The sequence below is a fragment of the Chiloscyllium punctatum genome, chromosome 15, assembly GCF_047496795.1.
Source record: "Chiloscyllium punctatum isolate Juve2018m chromosome 15, sChiPun1.3, whole genome shotgun sequence".
NCBI lineage: Eukaryota > Metazoa > Chordata > Chondrichthyes > Orectolobiformes > Hemiscylliidae > Chiloscyllium > Chiloscyllium punctatum.
In genome coordinates this window covers 65,758,736-65,779,336 of record NC_092753.1, presented here as the reverse complement: position 1 = coordinate 65,779,336, position 20,601 = coordinate 65,758,736, and the positions used below count along the sequence as shown (strand labels likewise).

The 20,601-nt window shown below is 43.6% G+C and overlaps 1 protein-coding gene across 1 annotated transcript in view; it reads right to left on the bottom strand.

Annotated features, from left to right (window-relative positions):
- Positions 1–11,014, bottom strand: part of LOC140486346 (suppressor of tumorigenicity 14 protein homolog) — a 67,142-nt gene extending 56,128 nt beyond the window's left edge. The window contains exons 1-4 of the mRNA XM_072585351.1: positions 10,625–11,014; positions 9,399–9,546; positions 4,721–4,857; positions 188–258 (exon numbers count right to left, since the gene is read on the bottom strand). Of these exons, the coding sequence (XP_072441452.1) occupies positions 188–258; positions 4,721–4,857; positions 9,399–9,546; positions 10,625–10,732 (464 nt within the window). The 5' untranslated portion in view covers positions 10,733–11,014. The remainder of the gene's footprint in view (positions 1–187; positions 259–4,720; positions 4,858–9,398; positions 9,547–10,624) is intronic.
- Positions 11,015–20,601: the final 9,587 nt, after the last annotated feature.

The following is a 20,601-nucleotide window of genomic DNA, read 5'->3' as shown; positions in this document are numbered from 1 at the left end:
GATGGATGGTAGGGGCCCCTTATGATATATATCACTATTTTTCTCATTCTGTTGACTTTAAAGCAATGTAAAACTGGAATGATGTACATTGACACAAGCACTTCCAAAAAAGATGTACATTTGTGTGTCATTCATTTTAGGATAAACACTGATTACAAGCCATTAATAATAACATACTTTGTCTTACCTGCATGAGAACACACCACTATCCACAAAATAATATCCAATTGCTGGAGATTTGTTATATAGTTGCCACAGCTAAAAACAGAGAAAAAAACTTCTGTATTAAGTACTGAAGATCAAAAATTCAAATGGAAAAAGCAGAACTTAAAAATGCATTTTTTAATAAGGCAATAATGTAAAGGAGTCAACTCTCTAACCTGGTTGACACAAAAATTCACAAAGGGAAGGTTGCTAATGAGTTACAGTATCATCAGGAGAATTTTCATTAAACCCCAAAATTTTTCTAATCATGCAGTCTGATCTTTGCCACCTTTCTTAACTTTGCTATTGTATTGCAATATAGATGTAACACAGTATAGCTCACAGTTATGTCAAAGTATCAGAAACAAATGGTTAAGTTACAATATAGGTTTCAGAGGTACCTAAATCCAAGAATTTCAGTTTTTGCATCAAACAATGACAGCCTTATTACACTAGTTCAATCTAATGCACACAGCAAGGAATTGTGGAATTGACTAAAGTATGGAATTCCAGATCTGCTTTCATCTATATATGCATGGAAACAGAATTGACAGAGGGCTACATTCTTAGATGGCCATCCTCAAACAGTAAAAGGAATTGGCCAAGGAAATAATCTCTGGATACTTCAGAGGTGGCAATAACTGATACTGCTTGAGATCTGTGGTTGTATTAAAATATGTGGAACCATATGGAACTCAGGGTAAATAAATAGTGATGTCTTGAAAAGAGTCCACATTACAGAAGAGGAGGTGCTGGAGTCCTTCGAACACATGAAGGTAGATAAATCCTGGGACTTGATCAAATGTATCCCAGGACACAGTGAGAAGCTACGGAAGAAATTGGAGGGGCTGTTGCAGAGATAGGTGGATCATGGACAGTCATGGGTGAGGTTTTGGATGAGAATATAGGAGCCATTGTGAATATGTTTGCGGATGCCACCAAAATTGGTAACATAGTGGACAGTGAATAAGACTATCTAAGAGTACAACAGGATCTTGAGCAATTCGACCAGTGGGCTGAGAAATGGCAGATGGAATTTAATTTAGGTAAATGTGAGGTGTTGCATTTTGGTAAGGTAAACCAGGGCAGGACTTACACAGTTAATGGTTGGACCATGGGCAGTGTGGTCAAACAGAGACATCTAGAGATCCAGGTACGTAGTTCCTTGAATTTGGTATCTCAGGTAGAGAGAGTGATGAAGAGGGCATTTGGCAAGCTTGTCTTCATCAGTTAGAGCACTGAGTGCAGGAATTGGGATGTCATGTTATGGCTGTACAAGACCACGTTTGGAGTACTGCATATAATTCTGCTATAGGAATGATGTTACTAATATGGAGAGGATGCAAAAAAGCTTTACAAGGATGTCACCAAAACTGAAGGGTTTTGCGTTATAAGGCTGGATAGGCTGGGATTATTTTTTCCCATGGAACGTAGGAGCCCAAGGGATGATCTTATAGTGGTTTGTAAAATCATGAATGGCATACATAAGGTGAATAGTTAAGGTCTTTTCCCCAAGGTAGTGGAGTCCAAAATTAAAGGGCATAGATTTAAGGTGAGATGGGAAAGATTCAGAAGATGTTAAAACCTGAGAGGCAATTTTTTCAGACAGAGGATGGTTCATATATGTAATGAGCTGCCAGAAGAAGTGGTATAGGTGAGTACAGTTACAACATTTAAAATACATTTGAACAATTACATGGATAGGAAAGGTTTAGGAGGATATGGGTCAAACACAGGCATATGGGACTGATTCAGTTGAAGAAATCTGGTTGGCCTGGACAAGTTGGGCTGAAGGATCTGTTTCCATACTGTGTGACTCTATGACTCTATTCCTCAAAGATGGAGCATGGATCTCATACCCTAGTATACTATTAACTTTCAGTCAACACATTTTAAAACTGGATAAATAGACCATCAAAATGGTAGCTGCAAATCTTGTGACCTTTGGCACTTGAGCTAAATTAGACTGGGTGATACTCAGATGTTAAACAACAACACATAATGTTGGAATCCTCCAACACACCAGCCCTTTTCTTGGGGAAAAAGAGTTTTAAACTTAGTCATATTTTATGTCTGCTTCAAAAATCAGCTAGAATCTGCTTGAAAATGCTTCCTCCAAACTCATCGAACTAGCAGGTCATTCAGGCCTCTAAGGTAATTAACAGCAATATTGTAAACAAAAACAGACATTGCTGGAAAAACTCAGCAGGTCTGGCAATATCTGTGGAGAGGAAACAAGAGGAAACAAGATTTTGGGTCCAGTGACTCTTATTAAGAAAAGCAAGAAATCTCAGCAGAGAATCTTCGCAATCTGCTCCAGCTTTGAGTTCACCTAAGAACCAACACAAACCTCTTATATACAAAAACATTAATCATGGAGAGTAAAGGTCTGTGACATAGAGACAAGGCATTGGAGGTGGGGAAGACAATAGACTGGCTAACCAAGAAAATATCAGAGTTAAGGGAGGGATAAAAAAACGAGATGCCACTGATAACCTTTGCCAAGTTGGTGCCAATGCCATGGGCATTAGTGTAAGGACTCAAACAAAGGAACTGAAAATGTGGAACAGGTAACTATTAGACAAGGTAACATTCACCACTATGAAGAGCAGAGAAGAAAGGGAGGTTAAAGATGGGACAAAATTTGGAAAGGACCTTGGGTTTGAGGTTGAAAAGAGTGATATTTGTGTAACAGTTAACCATTAACAATAATGGTAAGCATTGAGTAAGCAAAGGTCCCCATGGGAGACTGATTAGCAAGGTTAGATCTCATAGAATACAGGGAGAACTAGCCAATTGAATACAGAACTGGCTCAAAGATAGAAGACAGAGGATGGTGGTGGAGGCCTGTGACCAGTGGAGTGCCACAAGGATCGGTGCTGGGCCCTCTACTTTTTGTCATTTACATAAATGATTTGGATGTGAACATAAGAGGTATAGTTAGTAAATTTGCAGATGACACCAAAATTGGAGGTGTAGTGGACAGCGAAGAGGGTTACCTCAGATTACAACATGATCTTGAGCAGATGGGCCAATGGGCTGAGAAATGACAGATGGAGTTTAATTCAGATAAATGCGAGGTGCTGCATTTTGGGAAAGCAAATCTTAGCAGGACTTATACACTTAATGGTAATGTCCTAGGGAGTGTTGCTGAACAAAGAGACCTTGGAGTGCAGGTTCATAGCTCCTTGCAAGTGGAGTCGCAGGTAGGTAGGATAGTGAAGAAGGTGTTTGGTATGCTTTCCTTTATTGGTCAGAGTATTGAGTACAGGAGTTGGGAGGTCATGTTGCGGCTGTACAGGACATTGGTTAGGCCACTGTTGGAATATTGCGTGCAATTCTGGTCTCCTTCCTTTCGGAAAGATGTTGTGAAACTTGAAAGGGTTCAGAAAAGATTTACAAGGATGTTGCCAAGATTGGAGAATCTGAGCTACAGGGAGAGGCTGAACAGGCTGGGGCTGTTTTCCCTGGAGCGTCAGAGGCTGACTGGTGACCTTATAGAGGTTTACAAAATTATGAGGGGCATGGATAGGATAAATCGGCAAAGTCTTTTCCCTGGGGCCGGGGAGTCCAGAACTAGAGGGCATAGGTTTAGGGTGAGAGGGGAAAGATATAAAAGACACCTAAGGGGCAACTTTTTCACGCAGAGGGTGGTACCTATATGAATAGGAAGTGTTTGGAGGGATATGGGCCGGGTGCTGGCAGGTGGGACTAGATTGGGTTGGGATGTCTGGTCGGCGTGGATGGGTTGGACCGAAGAGTCTATTTCCATGCTGTACATCTCTATGACTCTAAGTGGTTCCTGGTTGAGTAGACCACCAAACTGCTTCACCCACCTGCGTTCAAGATCGCTAAACCTCCCACCATAGTTGTGCATTCCACCCGACCTAATATTTAGAGGATGATTGGAAAGAAAATATTACAGAAGATTTTAATATGTGGTGCTATTAATTAAACAATTAGGCCAGTTTGCAAACAGTTTCTGAATTAAGTTATATTATGTAACCAAGGGATTATAACCAAGTATTTTAGAATATTTAAGGTGATCTGCAATTTTACTGGAATTAATATATATTATTTAATTGCAATCAATTGGGTGGCAGGGTGGCTCAGTGGTTAGCACTGCTACCTCACGGCACCAGGGTCCCAGGTTTGATTCCAGCCTTGGTCTCCTGTCTGTGTTGAGTTTGTACATTCTCCCCATGTCTGTGCGGGTTTCCTCCCACAGTCCAAAGATGTTCAGGTCAGGTGAGTTGGCCATGCTAAACTGCCTGTAGTGTTAGGTGCATTAGGCAGAGGGAAATGGGACTGGGCGGGTTACTCTTTGGAGGGTCGATGTGGATTTGGTGGGCCAAAGGGCTGTTTCCACACTGTAGGGAGTCTAATCTAATCAAAAATTCAGATTCTATAACTTTTTTGTACACATAATCTCAGAAATTAACAAGAAAGGTGAATACAGTACCACATCTACTTTTCCAAATGATTTATAACATATTATTTTTTCTAAATTACTTACCATATTTTTTAACACCAATGAGTAGTTTTTACAATGAGGTATCACTGGTTCACGTGTCATACTTCCAATGTAATATTGAGAAATTCCATAAATTTTGAGTTTTGGATCAATAAAGTCATCATCATATGAAGTGGCTTCTTAAAAATAGAAGGAAAATTTCTTATTAAACATGAGTAGATTAGAGTAACTTTTATTTGTCATTTCTACAATATATAGCTGATACAGTAAAAACAAGACAGCGTTCCTCCAGGACTGAGGGTGTGACATGGTCAGCGCAAACTACACAATTATACATGACATAAAGTGCACAAGAAGGGCAAAATACGCAAGTTACAGTGTAATAGAAGAATGATAAATAATAGACATTTTTCCAGCAGCAATTCGAAGTCTGGCAAGGAATTTCAAGTGGGATAGAGTCTGATCATACTGTGTTAAGGAGCCTGATGGCTTGGGGGAAGAAACTGTTACATAGTCTGGCCATGAGAGACCGAATTTATATGCAGATTTTATAAGAGATCATAAAGTAATGAAACACTAAGGAGCCAGCGATCATAATATGGTAGAATTCAGTCTGTAGTTTGAAAGAGAGAAGGCAAAATTGGATGTAATGGTCTTACAGTTAAATAAAGGTAATTATTGGGGCATGAGAGAGGAACTGATGAAAATTGACTGGAGGCAGAGCCTAGCGGGGAAGACAGTGGAGGAACAATGGCAGGAATTTCTGGGTGTAATTGAGGACACAGTACATTCATCCCAAAGAAAATATGGATTATCCGGGGTGGGGGAGGCATTAGACAGCCACGGCTGACAAAGGAAGTTAGGAAATGTATAAAAGAAAAAGATAGAGCCTAGAAAGTGGCCAACAGCACAGGAAAATCAGAAGATTGGGAAGACTACAAAAACAGAGGATAACAAAGAGGAATAAGGAAGGAGAAGATGAAATATGAAGGTAGGCTTGCCAGTAATATTAGAAATGATTGTAAAAGTTTCTTTCAATAAGAAAACAAACGAGAGGCAAAAGTAGACATTGAGCTGGTCCAAATTGATGTAGGAAGGGAGATAAGGAAATAGCTGAAGAACCTAATAAGTACTTTGCTTCAGCCTTCACAGCGGAAGACATGAGTAATATTCCACCAATTGAGGAGAGTCAGGGGCAGAGCTGAGTATGATAGCAATTACAAAAGCGAAAGTGCTGGATAAGCTAAACGGTCTAAAAATTGATAAATCTCCAGGCTCCAATGGGCTACATCTCAGAGTTCTGAGGGAGGTGACTGAGGAATAGAAGATGCGTTGTTTGTAATCTTTCAAAAGTCACTGGAGTCAGGGAAAGTCCCAGATAATTGGAAAATCGCTGTTGTAACCCCCTTGTTCAAGAAAGGATCAAGACAAAAGATGGAAAATTATAGGCCAATTAGCCTAACCTTGGTTGTTGATAAAATTCTAGAATCCATTGTTAAGGATAAGGTTTCTAAATCCTTGGAAGTACAGGGTCAGATTAGAACAAATTAGCATGGATTTAGTAAGGGGATTTCATGCCTGACAAACCTGTTAGAATTCTTTGAAGAGGTAACAAGTAGGTTAGACCAGGGAAACCCAGTGGATGTTATCTATCTGGACTTCCAAAAGGCCTTTGATAAGGTGCCTCACGGGACGCTGCTGTGTAAGGTGAGGGCCCATGGTATTGGAGGTGAGCTACTGGCATGGATTGGAATTGGCTGTCTGACAGAAGGCAGAGAGTTGGGATAAAAGGTTATTTTTTGAAATGGCAGCTGATGACAAGTGGTGTCCCACAGGGTTCCGTGTTGGGGCTGCAGCTGTTCACTTTATATATTAATGATCTGGATGAAGGGACTGGGGGCATTCTGGTAAGGTTTGCTGATGAAAAAATTAGGTGGACAGGCAGGTAGTTCTGAGGAGGTGGGGAGGCTGCAGAAAGATTTAGACAGTTTAGGAGAGTGGTCCAGGAAATGGCTGATGAAATTCAGCGTGAGCAAATGCGAGGTCTTGTACTTTGGAAAAATGAATACAGGCATGGACTATTTTCTAAACTGTGAGAAAATTCATAAAGCCAAAGTATGAAGGGATCTGGGAGTGTTAGTCCAGGATTCTCAAAAGGTTTATTTGCAGGTTGAGTCCGTGATTAAGAAAGCAAATGTAATGTTGTCATTTATCTCAAGGGAGTTGGAATATAAAAGCAGCGATGTGCTTCTGAGACTTTATAAAGCTCTAGTTAGGCACAATTTAGAATACTGTGTCCAATTTTGGGCCCCACACCTCAAGAAGCACATACTGGCACTGAAGCATGTCCAGCAGAGATTCACATAGATGATCCCTGGAATGGTAGGCCTAACATGCGATGAACAGCTGAAGATCCTGGGATTGTATTCATTACAGTTTAGAAGATTGAGGGGGGAATCTAACAGAAACTTGCCGGATAATGCATGGCTTAGAAAGGGTGGACGTTGGGAAGTTGTTTCCGTTGGGTGGGGAGACTAGGACCCATGGGCACAGCATTAGAATTAGAGGGGGTCAATTTAGAATGGAAATGAGGAGACATTTCTTCAGCCAGAGAGTGGTGGGCCTGTGGAATACATTGCCACAGAGCGCAGTGGACACCGGGATGTTAAATGTCTTCAAGACAGAGATTGATAAATTATTGACCTTGCAAGGAATTAAGGGCTACGGGGAGAATGTGGGTAAGTGGAGTTGAAATGCCCATCAGCCATGGCGGAGTGAACTTGATGGGCCAAAGGGTCTTATTTCCACTCCTATGTCTTATGGAATGCTCCGGTCTCTTCTGCCAAATGGTAGGATGGAGAAAAGTTTGAGTGAGGGGTTTGTGGGCTCTTCCACAATACTCTTAGCTTTTCAGAAGCAGCGTTTAGTGTAGATGTCTGTAATGGGGGGAAGGGAGCCCGATGATCCTCTCAGCTGTCCTCACCATTGTCGGGTCTTACCATCCGAGACAGTGCAATTCCCAAACCAGGCAGTGATGCAGCAGCTCAGAGTACTGTCAGTGAACCCTCTGTAGAATGTGTGGGGATACAGGGTGGGAGGTAGGCATTCCTCAGCCTGCTGGTGTTGAGGATCCAGTTGAGATTCTACACCAGGTGTATGCTCTTCACAATCTCCACAGGGAGCCGTCGCTGTCCAATGGAGAGTGGTCGTACCATGCTCTCCTGAAGTCAACAGCCATCTCTTTCATCTTGTCCACGTTCAAGAGACAGCCTGTTGACTCTGCACCAGTCGTTAGTCGCTGCACCTCCTCTTTTTATGCTGACTCATCATTCCTGCTGATGAGACCCACGACAGTTGTACCATCGGCAAACTTAATGATGTGATTCGACCTGTGCATCGCTGCAGTTGTGTGTCAGTAGGGTGAACAGCAGTGGACTGAGCACACAGCCCTGGGGCCGTCCCGTGCTCAGTGTGATGGTGTTGGAGATGCTGTCTCCAATCCGGATTGACTGAGGTCTCCCAGTCAGGAAGTCCAGGATCCAGTTACAAAGCAAAGTATTTAGGCCCAGCAGACTCAGCTTTCCAGTCAGGTGCTGAGGAATGATGGTGTAAAATGCAGAACTGATGTGTAAGAGATTTACTTATGTTGACGTTTAAAATTACAAATTTAAAAATGAAAAGCAACTAATTATTAATTCTAACAAATGGCACTTTTCATATGAAGTCCAACTGTATGGCAACAATACCAGATTCATTTGTTTATATGTCTACTCAAGAGATGTGGGTGTCACTGCCAGCCAGCATTTAATATCCATCCTTTAAACCCAAACTGCTCAAGAAGGTGGACTGGTAATTGTATGAAATAACTTGGTTATGAATGACTTCTAATTATTTCTCTCTTTTACCTCTCCATCTTTCTTTTAAAGTCCAAAGATTTGCAATAGAAAACTATGAAATGTGTTTTTTATGTTCTGCTTCTCCAGTCCTCACTTTCTCCTAAAGAATAGAGTAGCATTGGAAACTGTTCAAGGATGGTTCACTCTACTGATTGCTGAGATGAGTGGGTTATTTTATTAACAAAACATTGCATCAGTTTGGTTTGTATCCTTTGGAGTTTGATGAGCATATGATACATGATCTTACTGAAGCATATAAGATCTTGAAGGGAATTAACTTTGTGTGCCAAGAGGATGTTTTCTCTCGTGGAAGAGACTAGAACCAGGGGGTCATAACAGAAAAGTAAGGAGTCACCCTTGGTGATGATTTATTTTCTTTAAGAGGGTCATTGATCTGTGGAATTCTCTTCCCCAGAGAGCAGTGAATGCAGGGCCATTGAATATTTTTAAGGCTGATAGATAGATTCTTGACTGATAGGGGAGTGAAGGGGTATAGCAACTAGACAGGAATGTAGAGCTGAGGCTACCATCAGATCAGCCGTGATCTTGTTAAACAGAGTAGGCCTGACATGCATGATTCACCAAAATTCTCAGGAGACCAAACTGCAATTTGATCCATAACATGTCAACATAATTATTTCTTTAAGTACGATTTTAATTAAGAAGTAGAGATGAAATGTGAGTGTAAAATCTATCAATGCAAAAATTAAGAAATACATCCCCAAATGTTCTAGGATTGAACAATATTCCCAGACTGTGTTGCATCAGCAATGAGATCTGTACAATACAATATTTTACTTTGATAATTTAAATATTCTACTCACTTATGCCAAGAATCACGATTGTGGTTATTAAAATTATAGAAGATAACACGATCAGCACTTTACACTTCCAGCTTTTGATTTTATTGCGGATATTTCTATTGTATATCTCTCTGCAACACTGAATGTTCCATTGTCTATTCCGTCCTTCCTGCAGAAACAATCAAAATATGAATCCAGACGATTACTTAAACTAATAGAAATCTTTGCCGCTGTTAAAGATTTAAGAAACATCATGATACAATACAAACATCATGCTAGTGCCTCTTATTCTGCACTTTCCCCTCCTCAGCCCTCTCTGTCCACTTGCATTATGTCTATAACCAGCTTTTCTGCTTTAACAGCAGATTGCCTTTAGCAGCAGGCGAATGTGAAAAATCCTACAACAACATTTGAAAGGCTGGGTGAATTCTCCTGGTGGTCTGGCAAATGACTATTTGTCAAGTACTATCAAAAACTGTCAAACATTTGAGCTGTAACAAAAACTGGAAATGCTGGATAAATTTGCATGCTTGGCAGCACTTGTTGGAAGGGAAAAAGAATTGACATTTTCACTTCAATTAAAAGAGAAAAGCTGGTTAATTATAATAGACAGGGAGGGTTAAAGTGGGGAAATGGCGAGACCTCCTGAACTTCTTCAGCAGTTTCTGTTCATTTGTGAGATTTGCAGCATCAGGATTACAGTATTTTGTTTTTCATCTGATTTATAGAGTTATGGAAACAGATCCTTCAATGCAACTCGTCCATACTGAGAATTTTCTCAAACTAAACCAATCCCATTTGCCTACGTTTGGCGCATATTCCTCTAAACCTTGCCTATCCACGTACTTGTCCAAAAGTCTTTTGAATGCTATAATTGTACCTGCATCTAAATCGGAGCCGACATTAGCCTGCCCAACAACCTCTTCAGTTCAGGATATTATACTTGTCAAGTAACCTCTTGGGACTTTAGGAAGACGTGCACGTTTTTATTTTCAGATATACGGTTCCAATCCAGTCTGACGACTTGCCTGTGTATTCGCTCGCCCAGGGAGCGCTAATGTGAACCTTTCAACTTTCCCCTAAATAACCTGACAGGCTGGGATCACAATGGCAGAGAGGAGAAAATTCTAACGAAGAGGTGTTCTATGCCAGTGAAGCCACGAGAAACAACTCAAATTATGACCAAGCCAGCGATTGGAAGTTTTAAATCTCCCTTTAATAGTTGCCTGAGGAGAGCTACAGCTCACCTGGAGGGACGGCTCCGGCTCCGGAAGGAGGGTCTCTTCTGTGTTGTTGTTCATTTGAGCGCTGTTGGATCGAAAATCGATCATTGGTATTGGCGTTGCTACTGCCATGTTGTAAGCAAGGTCCTCAAAGGAAAATTCAGTCGGACTTGGTTTCACTTTTCAATACTGTATCAAACTTCCCAGAACATTTAGTTGCCGGAACCCCGGAAGTCTCGGCTTCAGGTGAAATCCAGGCTAAAGTTGAGAGTAACTTCTCACAAGTTGGCAGCGAACGGGGCAGACTAATAACTGGGGTAAAATTTGGCTCTTCCCGACAAGAATAAGTTAGCAGAAGGATAATGAGCCGAGGTGTGGGAAAGGCGAGTGTTGCGCTTCGCTCTGCCACTGTTAGGTGGGGTACTTTCCAGGAATGTGAAATGATGCGAAGGTCACACCTCTTCAATCGGCGTAGATAGGGCAGCGCCCAGTTTACTCAGTGTGTGGGAATAACCTATGGTCTCCATTATCAGAATCGGAATCGTGCTTGAAAGAAAATGTCATAGCTGTCAGTAGTTTTTTGAAATTTAAACGACCCTGTGACGACATCTTCTGGAAGCCTCAAGCCTCCTCCCGAGATTTCTGAGAACTGGAATTTGATTCATTTTATTCCCTCGTGAGAGGGAGATGTCAGCTTTGCTGCCCCTTCACCCAGAAAAGCGTGTGAAACACAACCAAACTGGTCTTGTATACTTTAAAATGGAGTTCCGTGCATTCATTTCCAATTATTACTGTTTATTGTCACTATTTTTTCTTTTCTCTATCTATGATTACCAGGATTTTGACTCAACCACAATGGAAGAACAGCGACACAGTGCTTCCCGTAGATTGTCATTCAATTCCTTGCTTTACGCCACAAAAGTTCCACATTGCTGACAGGAGAATAGCCTACACAAATACAGGGCCACATTTCCATTTCAACAATTCTCTTGTAGTGCAGAACTGTCAGTGGAAGGCAAACTAACTTCCCTTTTTCACAGCAGTATTCTAAAATGTAAAGGTCCAAGATCACAGACAGCCACTTTGACAGCTGCTGTCAAATGATAAGTATGCAAGGTACCTGAGAGGTTAGGGTGCCAGATTAGTGGGGCGCAGGCTGGGTAGGATACCAAGTGGGGTGCCAGGATGCCAGATGACAAGGGGGCCAGGTAAGTGATCGACTATTTAAGGTTGGGGGATAGGAGATTGTGGAGTTTAGAGGAGGGGAGTTACATAGAACGTTACAGCGCAGTACAGGCCCTTCAGCCCTCGATGTTGCACCGGCCTGTGAAATTAATCTGATGACCATCTAACCTATACTGTTCCATTATTACCAATATGGATGTCCAATGCCCATTTAAATGTCCTTAACGTTGGCGAGTCTACTACTGTTGCAGGCGGGCCGTTCCATGCTCCTACGACTCTCTAAGTAAAGAAACTACCCCTGATATCTGTCCTAAATCTATCACCCCTCAATGTATAGCTATGTCCCCTTGTGTTAACTTTCACCCTCGAAGGAAAAAGGATCTCAATGTCCATCCTATCTAACTCTCTGATTATCTTATATATCTCGATTAAGTGACCTCTCATCGTCTTCTCTCTAATTAAAATAGCCTCAGTTTCTTCAGCCTCTCCTTGTAAGACATTCTTTCCTTACAAGGCAACATCCTAGTAAATCTCCACTGAACCCCTTCCAAAGCTTTCACATCCTTCCTATAATGTGGTGACCAGAACTGCATGCAATACTCCAGGTACGGCCTTACCAGTGTCTTGTACAGCTGAAGCATGACCTCGTGGCTCTGAAACCCAATCTCCCAACAAATAAATGCCAACACACCATATGTCTTCTTCACAACCCTACCAAACTGGGTGACAACGTTCAGGGATTTATGCACCTGGACACTGAGATCTTTCTGTTCATCTGCACTGCCAAGAGTTTTACCATTAGCCCAGTACTCTGCATTCCTGTTACTTCTTCCAAAGTGAACTACCTCACAGGTTTCTGCATTAAACTCCATTTGCCTCTTCTCAGCCCAACTGTGCATTTTATATATGTCCCTCTGTAACTCAACATCCTCTGGCACTATCCACAACTCTGCCTACCATAGTGTCATCCGCAAATTTACCAACCCATCCTTCTATGCCCACCTCCAGATCATTTATAAAAATACAAACAACAGAGGCCCTAAAACAGATCCTTGCGGCACACCACTGGTAACTGAGCTCCAGGATGAACATTACCCATTAACCACCACCCTCTGTCTTCTTTCTGCTAGCCACTTTCTCATCCAAACCACTAAATCACCTTCAATCCCAAAACTCGGTATTTTGTGAAATAACCTACTGTGTGGAACCTTATCAAATGCCTTACTGAAGTCCATATATATCACATCAACCACCTTACCTGCATTCACCTGTTTTGTCACTTTCTCAAAGAACTCAATGTGGTTAGTGAGGTATGACCTACCTTTCACAACATTGGGTTGACTATCCCTAATCAAATTATTCCTTTCCAGATGATTATAACTTATCCCTTATAACCTTTTCCAACATCTTACCCACAACTGAAGTAAGGCTCGCTGGCCTATAATTACAAGGGCTGTCCCGACGCCCCTTCTTAAACAAGGGAACAACATTTGCTATCCTCCAGTCTTCTGGCACTCCTCCTGTTGACAATGATGACATAAAGATTGAAGCCAAAGGCTCTGTAGTCTCCTTCCTGGCTTCCCAAAGAATATGAGGATAAATCCCATCCGGCCCAGGGGTCTTTTCTATTTCAGATCTTCCAAAACTGCTAAAACCTCCTCTTTGTCAACCTCAATCCCATCTAAGCTTGTAGCCTGTAACTTTGTATTCTCACTAACATTGCCCTTTTCCAATGTGAATACTGACAATTCCACATTGTCCTCAAATTCCACACACAACTTTCCACTACTATCTTTAATTGGTCATTCTTTTATTCCTGATATACCTATAGAAGGCCTTAGGGCTTTCCTTGATCCTATCTGCCAACAACTTTTCATGTCCCCTCCTGGCTCTTCTTAGACCCCTCTCTTTAGATCTTTTCTGGCTAACTTATGACTCTCAAGCCCCCTTAACTGAACTTTACACCTCATCCTCCCATTAGCCTTTTTCTTCCACTTGACAAGAGCTTCAACTTCTTTAGTAAACCATGGCTCCCTCTCTCGACAACTACCTCCCTGCCTGATAGGTATAAACTTATCAAGGATCCGCAGTAGCTGTTCCTTGAATAAGCTCCACATTTCAAGAGTATGCATCCCCTGCAATTTCCTCCCCCATCTTATGAATCCTAAATCTTGCCTAATCACATCATAATTGCCTTCCCCCCCCAGTTATACCTCTTTCCTTGTGGTATATACATACCCCTGGCCATTGCTATTGTAAACATAACTGAATTATGGTCACTATTGCCAAATTGCTCACCTACCCTCCAAATCTAACATCTGGCCATGTTTATTCCCTAGAACCAAATTGAATATGGCATCACCCATGTGTTGGCCTGTCTACATACTGTGTCAGAAAACCCTCCTGCACACATTGAACAAAAACTGACCCATGTAAACTACTTGAACTATAGTATTCCCAGTCAATATTGGGAAGTTAAAGTCCCTCATAACAACTACACTGTTACTCTTGCTCCTATCAAGAATCATCTTTGCTATCCTTTTCTCTAAATCCCTGGAATAATTCAGAGGCCTATAGAAAACTCCCAACAGGGTGACCTCTCCTTTCCTGTTTCTAACCTCAGCCCAAACTACCGCAGTGGATAAGTCCTCAAACGTTATCTCAACTGCTGTAAAATTACCCTTGATTAACAATGCCTTACCCTCACATCTTTTACCATCTTCTCTGTTCTTGCTGAAACATCTAAATCCTGGAATCTGCAACAATCCTGTCCCTCCTCGAGCCATGTCTCTGAAATGGCCACAAAATCAAAGTCTCAGGTACCAACCCAAGGAGTTCTTGGGTCAGAGGTCAGATTGGGTCTGGAGAAGGGAAAAAGAGGATTGGGACTGGAGTGAGCTTGGTGGGGGGTGGGGGCAAGTCATGTTCAGAGTGGGGGAAAGTGAGGGTCACCTCCGGAGCAGGGGAAAGAAAGGGTCAGGTTAGGAGTGGGTTAATGGGAAGTGGAGTGGGAGGAGGTGGTTATGTCAGGCTTGGGTCCAGTGCAGGGGAAGAAGGGATCTGGTGCAGAGGAAAAGGATGTCAGGTCTGTAACGGGGTATCAGGTCTGGAGCTGGATAAGTTGAAGTGTCAAGGCCAGACCAGAGGATCTGGGGTGATGGTATCTGGAGCAGTGGAAGGGGCTTTTGGATCCAAAGTGGGGAAGGGGGTAGTGGTCAGGTATGGATGGGCAAGAGAATGGTCATTAGTCCAGGAACTGATAAGAGGACATTAGATGCAGAGTGAAGCAAGGGGGCAATGGTCCAGGTGGTGGGAAAAAGGCAGGAATCAGGTCCTGGGAAGGGGGGTGTTATCAGGTCATAAAGGAGGTGGTTATTCTGGAGAAGGGAGTGCCAGGGACCAGTGGCATAGGTGTTATGTCATAGAGAGGAAGGATGTTGTTAGATCAGGATCTGGGATTGTAATATGTTTTGGATAAAGTAGTTGCGGGTGTGCAAGATAAATTGGTGAATCAGTTTAATAGTTACTAAGGAGCTAAACTAGGTGTCTAATAATCATATTTTTCTTGAGTAACTATTTAGTTAACTTCAGTACTTTTGGAGGGTTCCGATGCAGGGGAACTATCCAATGGAATCTTCAAGTTCTTGGCAATTCCTTTGGAATCTGCTATGATGAGGAACCACGGGCTTCCCAAATGCAACTCCCAATGATGCTTCAGGAATAATGATCCAGCCAGCAGAAAATCCAGGCTATAGTTTCAAGTCAGGATAAGTATGGTTTGGAGACAACTTGCAGGTGGGCATATTCCCATATATCTGCTGCTCTTGTCCTTCTCAATAGTAATTGTCATTGGTTTAGAAGATGCTCATATCTGTGCAGTTCCCTGACTGACGTATCTCCAGACAGGCTGAACCTGCCTTTTGGGACTCACTGAAGCCCATTCCCAGGACAGCAGTGACATGAACCTCCAGACCCTGGATGCCCCAAACAGCTAGGTGACCATTTCCAAGCCCCTGGAAAGATATGGTCTCTGTCCTTATTTATTGTGTCCCTTATCCTTATTGAGGAGTACTGAGAATGTAGTCATTATGGATTGTGAAAAGGTATCCCCCAGTAGGCTGCTAAATAAGTTAAAAGCCTGTGTGTTAGTGACAGGGTGCTGGCACAGTTAGATGATTGGCTGACTGCAGAATGCATAGATTGGGAAAAAGGGTCTTTTTCAGGATGGCAGCTGGTGAATCATGGAGTTCTATATGATTTAGTGTTGGGATCACATCTGTCCACATTATATGTCAAGATTAGAGTGGTGCTGGAATAGCACAGCAGCTCAGGCACCTTCTGAAGAGCGGGAAAATCAATGTTTCAGGCAAATCGACGTTTGCCTGAAATGTCGATTTTCCTGCTCCTCGGATGCTGCCTGACCTGCTGTGCTTTTCCAGCACCACTCTAATCTTGACTCTGATCTCCAGCATCTGCAGTCTTCACTTTTGCCTATTCACATTATATGTTAATCTGGATAAAGAAACTGAAAGCAGTGTTGCTGAGTTTGGAGATGACACAAAGAAAGCAGGAAGGGCGGTATGTGATGAGGAAGTGGAGAGTCCACAGAATGCAACATGAGAAAGTGTAAGGTCATGCACTTTGATGGGAAGCATAGAGGCGTAGGCTATTTTCTGAATGGAAAGGGCTTTGGAAGTTGAAGCACAAAGGGATTTGGGAGTCCTAGTTCAGGATTCTCTTAAGATTAACATTATGTTCAGTTTGTGATTAGGAATGCCAATGGAATTTTAACATTCATTTCAAGAGGACTAGAATACAAGAGCAGTGATGTGCTCCTAAAGCTGTATAAGACGCTTGTCAGACCACATTTGGAATACTCTGAGCAGTTTGGTGCCCCCTATCTAAGGAAGCATGTATTGGCATTGAAGGTGGTCTAGAGAAGGTTTCCAAGAATGATCCCAAGGATGAAGGGCTTGTCAAATGAGGAGCAGTTGAGGGAACTGGGTCTGTACTCAATGGAGTTTAGAAGGATGAGGAGTTATCTCATTCCCACAGAATGCTGAGAGGCCTGGATAGAGTGGAAATGGAGAAAATGTTTCCACTAGTAGAGAACTAGTGCTGGCCTCTTACCCGCCCTCGATCTCTTCATAGCCAACTGCCGCCGTGACATTAACCGCCTCAACTTCTCCACCCCTCTCACCCACTCAACCTCTCACCCTCAGAACGTGCAACCCTCCACTCCCTCCGTTCCAACCCCAACCTCACTAACAAACCAGCAAACAAGGGAGGCGCAGTAGTAATTTGGTGCACCGACCTTTACACCGCTGAGGCTAAACGCCAGCTCGCGGACACCTCCTCCTACTGCCCCCTTGACCATGACCCCACCTCCCACCACCAAACCATCATCTCCCAGACCATCCACAACCTTATCACCTCAGGGGATCTCCCATCCACCATGTCCAACCTCATAGTCCCACAACCCCGCACCACCCGTTTCTACCTCCTGCCCAAAATCCACAAACCTGACTGCCCCGGCCGACCAATTGTCTCAGCCTGCTCCTGCCCCACCGAACTCATTTCTGCATACCTCGACACGGTCCTGTCCCCATTAGTCCAAGAACTCCCCACCTACGTTCGGGACACTACCCACGCCCTCCACCTCCTCCATGATTTTCGCTTCCCCGGTCCCTAAAGCCTTATCTTCACCATGGACATCCAGTCCCTGTACACCTCCATCCTCCATCATGAAGGACTCAAAGCCCTCCGCTTCTTCCTTTCCCGTCGTACCAACCAGTACCCTTCCACTGACACCCTCCTTCGACTGACTGAACTGGTCCTCACCCTGAACAACTTCTCTTTCCAATCCTCCCACTTCCTCCAAACCAAAGGAGTAGTCATGGGCACCCGCATGGGCCCCAGCTATGCCTGCCTCTTCGTAGGATATGTGGAACAGTCCATCTTCCACAGCTACACTGGCACCACTCCCCACCTTTTCCTCCGCTACATCGATGATTGTCTCGGCGCTGCCTCATGCTCCCACGAGGAGGTTGAACAGTTCATCCACCTTACCAACACCTTCCACCCCGACCTCAAATTCACTTGGACCGTCTCAGACTCCTTCCTCCCCTTCCTAGACCTTTCCATTTCTATCTCTGGGGACCGAATCAACACGGACATTTACTATAAACCGACTGACTCCCACAGCTACCTAGACTACACCTCCTCCCACCCTGCCCACTGTAAAAACACCATCCCATATTCCCAATTCCTTCGTCTCCGCCGCATTGGCTCCCAGGAGGACCAATTCCAAAACCGTACAACCCAAATGGCCTCCTTCTTCAAGGACCGCAATTTACCCCCAGATGTGGTCGACGATGCCCTCCACCGCATCTCTTCCACTTCCCGCTCCTCCGCCCTTGAGCCCCGCCCCTCCAACTGCCACCAGGACAGAACCCCACTGGTCCTCACCTACCACCCCACCAACCTTCATGTACAGCATATCATCCGCCGTCATTTCCGCCACCTCCAAACGGACCCCACCACCAGGGATATATTTCCCTTCCCTCCCCTATCAGCGTTCCGAAAAGACCACTCCCTCCGTGACTCCCTCGTCAGGTCCACATCCCCCACCAAACCAACCTCCACTCCCAGCACCTTCCCCTGCAACTGCAAGAAATGTAAAACTTGCGCCCACACCTCCCCCCCCTTACTTCCCTCCAAGGCCCCAAGGGATACTTCCATATCCGCCACAAATTCACCTGCACCTCCACACACATCATCTATTGTATCTCCTCTATATTGGGGAGACAGGCCGCCTACTTGCGGAACATTTCAGAGAACACCTCTGGGACACCCGGACCAACCAACCCAACCACCCCGTAGCTCAACACTTCAACTCCCCCTCCCACTCCACCAAGGACATGCAGGTCCTTGGACTCCTCCATCGCCAGACCATAGCAACAGGACGGTTGGAGGAAGAGCGCCTCATCGTCCGCCTAGGAACCCTCCAACCACAAGGGTTGAACTCAGATTTCTCCAGTTTCCTCATTTCCCCTCCCCCCATCTTGTCTCAGTCAAATCCCTCGAACTCAGCACTGCCTTCCTAACCTGCAATCTTCTCCCTGACCTCTCCGCCCCCCCACCCCACTCAGGCCTATTACCCTCACCTTGACCTCCTTCCACCTATCGCATTTCCAACGCCCCTCCCCCAAGTCCCTCCTCCCTGCCTTTTATTTTAGCCTGCTGGACAAACTTTCCTCATTCCTGAAGAAGGGCTTATGCCCGAAACATTGATTCTCCTGTTCTTTGGATGCTGCCTGACCTGCTGCGCTTTTCCAGCAACACATTTTCAGCTCTGATCTCCAGCATCTGCAGCCCTCACTTTCTCCACTAGTAGAGACACAAGGATCCAAGGGCACAGCCTCAAAGTTAGAATTTTTTTCAGTCAGAGGGTGGTGAATATGTGGAAATCTTTGTGGCAGAAGGCTGTGGAGACCAAGTCAATAAGTGTATTTAAGACTGAGATAATAGGTTCTTGATTAGTGAAGAGATAAAGCGTTATGGGGAGAAAGCAGGAGAATGGAGTGGAGAAACATCTCAGCCATGAATCAAATAGTGGAGCAGAATCATTGGGCTGAATGGCTAAATCCTGCTCCTAAATCCTATGGTCTTATCCCTTTACATTTTGAGGCACAGTCATTTGATACATTTGGAAGAATCTGTGGAATTCACAACTCCAGAATGCAATGGATGCAAAGGCACTGAATAAATTTAAGGAGGAGACAGATATTTAATGGGTTATGGGCAAAGGGCAAGAAAGTGGAATTTCAACTGAGATGAGATCAACCATGATTGTATTAAATAGTGGAGCAGGTTCGAGGGGCTGAATTGCCTACTCCCGCTCCTGTTTTTTATGATCTTATAAAGCACAAACAGTATGTTTGCTATTTAAGTTGTTTGCACATGAATGCCATACAGCAACACGTTTACCCTATTGCTTGATCACTGCTGATACCCATGCCATACTGCCTGGCTTTCTGTTTGTGCTAAACAGTAAGGGAAGACAGAAGTATTGTGAGCCTTTTAAGTCCTGAATGAGACAGCAAAGTGCACAAAGACAAGGCAAAGCAGTGATGCTGTGAGCATCCAAATAGGTGCATTGCAGGTGACTACTAAGAAAACAACAAGGAACCCTGAGTTTCATCCTGGATCCAGTGTGTAAAGTGCCCTGACAGTAGCATTATTATGAAAGATTTCAGTGTGCTCCAAAGTGTATAGTAAAATAGAGAACTGTATTGTACATAGGTCAGTGATGTGATGAGGCTTGTGCAAATGTCCAATGCAATCCTCCCTGGACTGGGGTTTGAGTGGTCACTGCCCATGGAGTGTACCCTGAGATATTGATGAGTGCTGTCTGAGATGGAGGCCTGAAGGAGCAGGCAATGAACTGGAGTTGCCAGGGACCTGATTTGACTTTCATGTTGGGAGTTGTTACCCTCTAGTTTCTATCCAGCAATTGTGAGAATAGAAAATTACACATTCATCAGGTGAGGTTAGGTAGTAAAGGCATACAAATACATGCAAAAAAAAACTGCTCACTAGCAAGATTCTTGTCTTAACAATTTAAAACTTGGTTATCAAATTGGTCATTTTTTCTTGACATGAGAAACCCATTAAGTGTGATCTCATCGTATTTTCCTAACTGGCTCACCATTGCCTGGCTGAGAAGATTTAACGCTATGTTTCCCTCCTGACATTTGGTTCATTGGACGCATATTATCAGATCCAGATCCAGTAATGTCTCCTTTCTCATTGAT